Below are 10594 nucleotides of genomic sequence, written 5' to 3'. Positions count from 1 at the left end.
CAACATATATACACACATTTGTTTATACAAAATAAATACAAGTTGATTGGTAGGGAAAGCACTAGCATATGGGAAGACCACAAAAAGGGTTTGTGCAAAGGTAGACAATGGAGGGTCACCTATGAGAAACAGTGAGACCATAAGGCTGGATCAGTATGAGAATAAGGGGAGTAACATGGAATAAAACTGAAAAGGTTGGGACCAATTGTGAAGGGCTTTAAATGCTAAACATAGAGGTTTAATTCTGGAGGCAGAGAAAAGCCACCAGATTCTTAGCAGGAGTGCAACATGATCAGATTTGTCTTTTAGGAAAATCACATTGCAGCAGTGTGGAAGATGGGCAGCAGGAGAGACTTAAGTCAAGGCAACCAAATATGAAGCTGTTGCAATAGCTGTGGAGAGAAATGCTGGTGTGAGTGGAGAGAGAGAGAGGCATGAGAGATGTTGTAGAGGTAGAAACAACAAAATTGAGCAATTTAGTGGCTGTGAGGGATTAGTGAGGAGTTGAAGATGATACTAAGATCATAAATCTGATTGTGTCAGGATGGGGGAAATCTCAATTAGAAATAGGTTAGTTTGGAAGTAGGGTTGTTTTGAGAGAAAAGATGAGCTCAATTTTGGACTTGTTGAGTTTGAGATATCCATCCAACATCCAATACGGAATGTCCAATTGGCAGTTTGCTGGCTATGTTGATCAGGGAGTTGTCAGTATAAAAATGGCCAATAGAACACTTATTAATCGCTTGCTATATGCTAGGAACTATCATAAATTCTAAGGATGGAAATATAAGCAAGACAGGTCCTGCCCTGAATGAGTTTTCATTCTAATCAAGGAAGTCAACATATTAAGGGTAACTAGAAAGGCATGGAGGACTGGGGGAAGAAGAGGAAGGAGGAGAAACACCAGAACAAATGTACTGTTTCTCAGTAAAGTATGAGGGCAGATCTTCCTGCAGTTGTAAGACTTGGTATGGAAGGTATAAGTAGAGAATGTTCTTGGGACCACACTGGATGAGTCACTAGTGAATCTCTCTTGTGATAATCCATTTTTAATTTATCATTGTGAGAATTCCCAATGTAAAACTCCTTCCACTGATGATAGTGTTTTAGTATCAGAAAATTGCTTGAGACACTAAATTAGGGGATATGATCATGATCACACAACCAAGCTGGGTCTTGAAGTGAGTTCTTTCTGACCCTAAGATTGGCATTTTTATACCATGCCATTCTGCCTCTCAATCATCTATTTGAAACATTCAGAGAGACAGTGGAGGCAGTCTTGTCAAAGTGTGGTAAAGAGACTCACCCAGTACCTGAATTGAGCCACATGGGCAAAAGATTGTTTGTAATACAACGAGCTGTGTTTGTTGCTATAGAGGACAAAGAGACTATTTTTCCCTAGCTCTGGGCTACAGATGATACAAGGAACATTCTTTGGAAATGTCAATTTTTATATTGAACCAAGCAGAGATTCAGGATAATTTTCCTTGATCATAGTATTTTTTTCAACTCATTAAGAACTACCAAATTGCAATAAATTTATGCATTGATATAAGATTTAATCAGCCCAACATAGTTCTGCTACCTAACATCTGCTGTTCTCAGATCTGATATAACTGTGGATTAGCAAACAACCTTCTCTCCAGTGAGTATTACATTCAATCTCTTACTTATTTGGAAAAATGAAATGGTATTGTTCTCACCATGTTAGTGTTTTTTTCCTTCCTGTCTAGTCACCGGGACACTTCTGGCAGCTTAAATGAATGCAGGTCCTTTATGAGTTTTAATTTTGATGCATATTTGTCAGTTTTCTCTAACAGGGCTAGCCTTATAAAAATCAGTTTGTCTAGCTAAACCACCACACACACATTCACACAAAAGTAGATTGTATCTCTTAGCTTTGAGGGGAGGGGAATTTGTTAACCCCTTTCATGCCAAAAGAAAAAAGTTTTAATTCAGCATTTGGAAAACTGATAACATGTGACACACAAAAGTTTTTTTAGTAGTGGAGAGAGTAATACATACCCATACCCTCATTCTTCCTTTTAACCAGCCATAGGCTTTGCAAAATGAATAGTTATGGTTTGCTATTTAGTCTAAGGGCATAAAGCATTTCCTCTTTGCAGATGTTAATATCAACCACAAAAGTCTCTCCCACAGAAATTATAGACAGTTACAGCTTTTAAGAGGCATTAAATTTTTTGACAGTAACAGTTTAACTATCATTCTAAGGGGAATCTATGAGGGGACCAAATATTTAACTGTCATTATGGAGGGATTTATTAATGGTGATGGCTGAAGAAGAGGTAGAGAAAAAAGATCAAGAGAATTTATTTTCTGAAAGAACTGAGTTTACCCCTAATTTTATGAAGAAACATTAAGAGAATCCTGGAGAAGTTTCAAGTGGTATCTTTAGAGAACTGAGCAGTGGTATTGTTTCCAGAACTGAGAATTCAGCAGTTGTGGTAATGGCTAAAGGTGACTTTAGATATAATATTACTCACAGATGATATATTTATGACTTTGTTTTATCTTTTTTATATTTGATAAATATAAAAGTACTTAAAAGTAGGAGACTGAGGATTTGATAAAGTTGAACAAATGCTTAAATTAAAATTTTTTTTTTGGCGGGGCAGTGAGGGTTAAGTGACTTGCCCAGGGTCACACAGCTAGTAAGTGTCAAGTGTCTGAGGCCAGACTTGAACTTGGATTCTCTTGAATCCAGGGCCAGTGCTTTATCCACTTTGCCACCTACCTGCCCCAAATGCTTAAAATTTAATAAACTGAGGTAAGAGTTCAGAGTAAATTGAAAAAGATGTTGCAATTTTAACAATATGAAAATATCAGAAAATATCCTGATTACTTTGGAACTCAGGATGAAAATGAACAGGAAAAATGAGCTAGAAACACATAAAGAAAGTTATCTTCACCTAAGCTGCATATGAGGATAGTTACTCAAACCTCCGTTACAAAATATTAACTGTCATTTGTAATGCTCTATTTACCGAGCCAAGCTACCCCAAAGAACATTTATTAAATACCTACTATAGGATGTGCAAGGCACTGATACAAAGACAAAAATGAAACAGCCCCTGCCTTCAAAGAACTTATATTTTACTCGGGTTGTGGGGGAGGGAGGGATTGAAGGAAAGGGATTGAAGGAAAGTCAATATACAACATTTAAATAAGTAAATGAATACAAAGAACAGTATATACAAAGTAATACAAAGTAATTTCAAGGAGAATACTACTGGAGTAAGTAGAGGCAAGAAGAAAGGTCTTATCTAGGAGGTGATACCTGAGCTGTGCTTTGAAGGAAGCTAGAGATCTACTAGGCAGAGCATAAGTGCAGAGGAAATTGACTCCAGGTGTGGGGACCACTGGTATAAAGGCACATCAAAGTGTTCTTACGCACTTGTGTTTACATAGATATCTGTCTTGCTTTTTCTCTACAAAATCATCTATCAAAGAGATGCTGACATCATTGTAATACTTCTTGACTTTTTTCATCTTAATGAACTTTTTATGTTTTTATTTTTATTTTATTTTTGAGGCAATTGGGGTTAAGTGACTTGCCCAGGGTCACACAGCTAGTTAAGTATTAAGTGTCTGAGGCCGGATTTGAACTCAGGTACTCCTGAATCCAGGGCCGGTGCTCTATCCACTGTGCCACCTAGCTGCCCCTCTTAATGAACTTTTAATTAATATGTATTGTTTTTTAATGTGAAAGTTCCCACTGGTTTAAAAAAAAATCAACTGACATTTTCTTTATAATTCACTCTTCTTGTTAAGGTTATAGTACAAGAGGCAAAACACATATTTGCATCTAATCAAAAGCAAGTAGCTCAGTACTTCTGACTTATAGTCTATTTTCTCAATGTGCCCTTAACAAGGAATATAGAAAATAACAAGTCACTGGGTACCTAATAGAATTAGTTCTTGATAAAGAAAGGAAGGTACCTAAACTATAAAGGTGGAAAATGAGCACAGTGTTACAGAAAGCATTCAAAAGCATCCTAATTCTCCCAATCAATCAAAAATAAATTAAGCTTATGATTCATAATACTGAATGGTGCTTAAAAGTGAAATTAAAACTTTTAAAAGACTAAATACCCATAGTTATCAAATTTTGCTGATAATTAACCTTTCAAAGGCTTAAAATAATGCAAGGTATTTTATTTCATATTTAAGTAACTTAGTTGTGTCAAAATGGGTATATAAAAATATAAATTGTTTCACTGTTGGGATTTCAAAAGTGGGGAATCATTCAATTGACCTTGAACATAAAGGGAACTGACAACTCAAACTGAAATGTATGAAATTGGTTAGCAATATTTTTTAAATGTATATCACTATGGTATTTTTTCCTGACCTTAGATTTCTTTTTGCTTTTATATTCATTTCTGATATTGCTACCCACATATATGCTCAGAAATATGAGGAGAATTTTTAATAGAAAAAGAAATTTCTCTTTGGATTTACAGATGACAAAATAGTTGCAGAAACTTTTTGTGCTAAGATGACCTTTTGTTTCATGGAGGGAGCAGAAATGAACCTGAGATTTCATTGGTAAAAGGAATCAATAACTGCTCTCCAATTGATGGTCTATGATCACACAACTGTGGCTCTCTTAAAATAATTTTATCATCCTTATGTATAAGACTGGCCTCTCATTATGCTATACTAAAATTCACAAAGTGTGTTAATTTATAAGCAAAATGTTCATAATTCATGCCACACTGTAATTTTCATCACTTCATTGGAGAATGTTTTAAGTATTATGGATAACCTGATGTCTGATGGATTTGATGGCATATCTATATGTCCTTAGTTAATTGTCTTTTCATATACATTTTGTATATTTAGATCATATATGTATATATTTGTTCTGATACATTGTCATATATCATACACTGAGAGGTAGCATGGCATAGCAAGAACATGAAGTTGGTATCAACCTAGGTTCAAGTTTCATCCTTGAGTTATTCTGGCTGTATGACTAGTCAAATTCCTTACTCTCTCATTGCTCAAGGCCACACTCTAGGTTGTAGAACCCATTTTCACTGGTAAAGGTAGTTTCCTCACTGGGAGTTCTCAATACTAATTAAACTACAGGTTGTTTCACACACATATATGTATGTGTATATGTGCTGTTTGTACACATATACACACAGAGAACATGCACCAAACATTGTAATTTTTATAGAGTGATCCCTCTTAGCCTGTCATAGTGTTATGGTCCATAACTTTCAGGGAAGCTTTTAATTCCTCTCCGGTCACTCACACTACCAGATAACTTTGCAATTTGACTTCTGGCCTCATCATTCAAATGAAACTACTCTCTTCAAAGTTACCAAGTCATCTTTTCACATCAGATTTAATGGACTTATACTTCTTGACCTGTCTGCAGCACATAACACTGTTGATCACCTTCTTTTCCTCATACTCTCTCTCCTTAGGTTTTCACGACATTATTCCAGCCTGATTCTCCTACCTAGATTGCTCCTCTTCAGGTTCCCTTGCTGTTTAATCATCCAGGTCATTCCAACTAATCATGCTTGACCTCTAAGGCTCTGTCCTAGGTCTTCTTTTCTCCCTCTGTATTAGCTCACTTGGCAATCTCATCAGCTCCCATTCATCCACTTATCATCTACGCAAATGATGTCATATATGTCATATATATCTCCACATTTTTATATCCAGTCCTAGTCTCTCTCTTGAGCTCTGTGTCATATCGCCAACTTGACTTTAGGACAGGTGTTCCATATTCATTCAGATTCAATGTGTCACATGCCCAAAATAGAATTATCTTTCCCACTAAACCTTCCCTCTCTTCCCAACTTATTACTTTCTGTCAAAGGCACTACCATTTTTGGAGTCACCCAGGCTTATAATCTTGATGTTATCCTCACATTTTCAAACTTACCCTCCAATATTTTTGTCATCTTGTTATTTCTACCTTCACATTATCTCCAATGCCCCCTTCTCTCTGCTCACACAGCTTGCACCCTAGTACAGGCCTTCATCATCCCATACTGACTTTTGTATAGATAGTCTTCCTACCTCATTTTCCCCCATTCCAATTTATCCTACACTAAGCTGCCAAAACCATTTCCAAAAACACAAATTTGACCATGTTACCCCCTCACACTTAACACACACTATAGTTCCCTAATACATAATTGAAGGATCAAATGAAAATCCCTCTGGTGTTGAAAGGCCCTCACAAGCTGGCCCTTTCCTACTTTTTCCATGTCTTAACACTATCTCCCACCCTGCGTACAAGCTACACTTGGCTTACTGGCTATTCTTTGCACAGGACACTCCAGCTTCCAACCTCATGCCTTTCACAGGCTGTCCCCTGGGCCTAGAATTCTCTCCTTCCTGGCTTCTCTGAAGACAGCTTAATTACCCATTCTGCAAAATTCAAGGTTCTCCCCCACACATACACCCACTTCAGTACCTTCCCTCTCAGATTAGCTTCTATTTACACTCTATATACACTGTGTATAGTCATTTTCATGTGGTCTCCATTAGCCTGAGGTCCTTGAGAGCAGGGACTATGTTGTGTATTTTTGCCTTTATTATTCCATCACTTAGTACCATGCCAGGAAATACTATGCACTTAACAAATGCTAGGTTTGGAATCAAGGAAACTTGGGTTCAAATTGTACCTATGATACTACTTAGGTGGCCCTGGGCAAATCACTTAACCTTTATGTACCTGAGGCACTAGAACTTATCTGATAACCCTAGAGGGGTTTCAATCAAAGCCAGTGAAGGGAGGTCCCATACTAAGAGTTCCTATCCTGGCTGATGAAATCAGATTCTTCCTGTGGATGCATGATTTTTAGGGTGGATCCACTCTTCGCTGACATAGGCTAAATGCAACTATATGTTGGATTGTTTCACAAGTTGTCTTGGCTAAAAAGCATTCATCATCTTGTAGACAGACCTCTGATGATGACCTTAGCCAGGTTCATTCTCAGGTATTACTAGGTTTAGACCATTTAGAACTTTGTAGACTTTTCCAGAATGTCCAATCTACTGGAATAGTCTTGCAGAACCCAGTGGGGCATTGTCATCATGATAAAGAACTAGAATAATAGCACAGCAGTGGAAGATTTTACATATATGGGTTAAATGCATAAAAATATGTGGTTAATTCCCCCTTTCCCCCAAGAAACACCATCTTGTAGTTAATGTATCAAAGTTACTATTACCAGGATAAAGTGCATGCTAAACAACATTTTAACAAATTCTCAAGACAAGCATTTATAAATGTGGCAGCTCTATGTGGGTTACTTTAAGAGAAGTATGACTAATTGTAAATAATTGAAAAAAGGATTTATTGTTTCTGCATACAAAATTAGATGAAAATAGCTAATGTAAAACTTTTTTTAAAAAAGATCAACACCGCATGACTCTTGTTCTATCAAAATTTTGTGGAAAACTCATTTTGCTGTCACCAAGAACAGGGAATAATTACATTCTTCCCAATTTTAATAACAGATTGAGACTCTTCATTTTGGCAATGTTTTCAAGGCAATTAATGAATTTCCTAAATATGGATCTAAGCTCATCTCCAAAGTAGGTACCTTTAATTTTTCCCATCTTTCCCTTTGGAACATTACTTATATTTTCTTTGTGCTTGGTTATTAAGTTCATAGATGAAATGTCATTATGTAAATAACAGTTCTACAAAAGGGATGCAAAGTTATTCCCCTCCCCAAATTCTGAGTTTTTGCCACAAAATTTAGTTAGAAAAGTCAAAATGGTCCAAACTACATATGTCAGTATTGGGTTTAACTAATAAAAAGATACCAAGTTGACTGTGTACTAGGAGTTCAACATTTTTTTTTAAAGATTGCTTTGAAAATTTGCAAACGGTTTCATATAAACATTGACCCTCCCCTAGCCCCACAACGTTAAAAAAAAGAGCCAAACCTACACAAAACCCAACATCAACCACCAAATGTCCAAAATGATTCAGAAAGAAGATTCTTCTGCAATTGCACATTGAAATGTGGACTCAACAACAACAAATGCTTCAAGTAAGTTTCATGCCAATCATCATTAAGAGTCATAACATTACTGAAAAAAGTACACTTGTTCTTTTGGAAGAAGCCTTACAGAGACCTTCCATGGAGCATGGATTGAATCATAATTTAAGATTTTTTTTTTAAAGAAAAAAAAACAAAGTCTTCTCTTTGGACGTAAAGAAACAATGAAAAAAATTCCAATTTTGATTATGTAGAAATAACTCCACTATGAATCCGCATTTACATTAATGGACGCCTGGAAATACCACTTACTATACAGACACTAATCCCAATATGTAAAAGACGGTATCTGGCATGTAAGTAAACATGAGAGATACTGATCTATCAACAAGCATCATGTTTCCTTAAAGCCGATCCATTGAACCAACCTTTGGATCCAGTATTTCTTTATTCCTCTCTCTTCCTTTCAGAGGGATGAGGTCCTATATCAAGGACTTAGGGGATCCATGGAGAGGATGGAGTAACAGCATCAAAAGTATTTTTGGCCTCCCCCCCACCTTTGAAAAAAATCATTTGTTTTACATGCCACAGGACAGAGTCCCTCCTAGTTTAAACATAAGGGTTCAGATAATGAAACAATCACCCTCTTTTCAGCAACTGAATTCTTCTGGAAACACAAGTATGCTACCTAAATAGCTACTGAACTGCTGAAACTGCAAGTCAGTCCATAATCTAATGTCATTGTAGAACAACAAAGAATTTTTTTCAAAGAAAGGATTTTAATTTTTCAAAGGTTTAAAAAAAAAGTCTAAGCAGATCATGTTAACAAACAAAACTCTTATCCCAGTTTTATGAAAAAGGTAAGTAACACATGGGCAGCAGGAGAATGTTGAAAATTCCAACTAATAAATAAGTCCAAATTAAGAATTTTCTACAAGGTTTCTTTAGAAAACAGGACCAGTATTCTTTTTTTTTCCCTTAAAAAAATTTGATGATCCTGTGGAATGCTTTCATTTCCAGATAAACAGACATAAGAATGTTGATGACAGGTCAAAATGCTGGATTTGGGACAGTTTACAGTAACACTTTTTTTTTTAAGTCTTACTGGTTTATTGACTAAGGCTAGAGAGCAAGTCTTATGATCCTATTTGGTGCATTTTCTACCACGATCCAAGATTAATGTATGGATACAGACAGACTGGATCCAACTCAAAACAGAAAGACCCCAAAGAAAATCAGGACTGCTGTTTGGTCCCTCCCCCTTCCCAACTGGTACTTTGTCTCCAGAACTGGGAGAGAGAGAAAAAAAAGAAGAAGAAGAAAATAACCAGAAAGATTGTAACATTTCAAGTGACTAAGAAAAGTCATCAATAAGTGGCATAAAAATGGGTAAGGTCACTGGGTACTGGTCCTGCGTCAAAGGAGCATAGGTGGGACTCGAGTAGTTATTACATCTGGTAGTGTCATTCCCTCAATGACATTAGAATAGCTGTATGCAATAATAAATAGATCAGTTATAAGGCAGTGTGTTGAACATGTAATCATCTTGTGGAATGGAAGCCCACAGAGAGATACATGATACCATACACATTCATTAAGAACGAGTTTTTTGTTTTGTTTTGACATTTTTTTTTTCAAGGCTATCCAGGCTGACTCTTCTGGAGTATTTCCTTGGTAAGAAGAGCGATCCTCTGAGTCTTGTCACTTAACCTCTCCTTTATCAAGAGATGATGACTGGCTTTAAAGAAAAATAAAGCTGAAGAGGGTTGTTTCATTTTTATTTTTTTCCTTTTGGTTGCATCATTCTGAGTGTTTCATATTAAAAAAAAAAAAAACCACAACCAAAAAAAAAAAAAAAAGTAAGAGCCCCGATAAGTTTTCGATGTATCCAGTTGCTGTATTCTCAGGATGTTCCAGATGTTTCCAGGTAACTCTGTAGTTTACGGACTGTGGTTTTATCCAGAGAGCAAAGGTCAAAGTCAAAGGTTGTATTCGTGATATGAAAGTGTCCAGTTTCTTCTATAAGGTTTACAATCTGGCAAAGTAAAAAAAAAAAAAAAAAAGAGAAAGTTTTGGAAGTGAGCAGAAGATAAAGACAGGGGAAAAGAGGGAAAGATGGAAATATAATTTTAATTCAATTGCCACAGTGAATCTGTATGTCCTGATAGATTTCTATAGAAATCGAGATGGATCCATAAATGATAGTGAACATTTTATTTACACCAAGAAGACCCTATGGGGGGACACATCTGAGGCACCTCTATTGACCTGTATTCACTGGCAGGTCTGGAATTTAAGGAAAGTAATACCGTCTTTAATATCAGCAACTGAGTACCTTGTGCCATTTATTACTTATACTCTTTGAAATGCATAACCAGCTTGGTATATTCTCTAAGTTTTCGCACACACCCCCCCTCCCCAAAGGTGAAGAAATTATAGTGTGGGGATACTAAAAGGAACTTAAGGGGGAACATATCAGAAAAACTAGTACATGACCATACAAAACTTCAAGGGAGTTGGGGTTTGGGTATTTAATTTCCAAAACCCAAATAAAAGTACTGAGGTTCATTCAATTAAGTTATGACTAATTG

The 10594-nt window shown here is 36.3% G+C and overlaps 1 protein-coding gene across 4 annotated transcripts in view; it reads right to left on the bottom strand.

The window, feature by feature from the left end:
• Positions 1-3164: 3164 nt before the first annotated feature.
• The window catches only part of MLLT3 (MLLT3 super elongation complex subunit), a 294509-nt gene continuing 287079 nt past the window's right edge, over positions 3165-10594 (bottom strand). For all 4 annotated transcript variants that reach the window (XM_043977572.1, XM_043977575.1, XM_043977574.1 and 1 more), the window contains one exon: positions 3165-10038. In XM_043977572.1, the coding sequence (XP_043833507.1) occupies positions 9907-10038 (132 nt within the window). In that variant the 3' untranslated portion in view covers positions 3165-9906. The remainder of the gene's footprint in view (positions 10039-10594) is intronic.

This window comes from Dromiciops gliroides, chromosome 1, assembly GCF_019393635.1.
Source record: "Dromiciops gliroides isolate mDroGli1 chromosome 1, mDroGli1.pri, whole genome shotgun sequence".
Taxonomy (NCBI): domain Eukaryota; kingdom Metazoa; phylum Chordata; class Mammalia; order Microbiotheria; family Microbiotheriidae; genus Dromiciops; species Dromiciops gliroides.
Note: the sequence above shows the minus strand (reverse complement) of the source record. Positions and strands in the feature narration are given on the sequence as shown.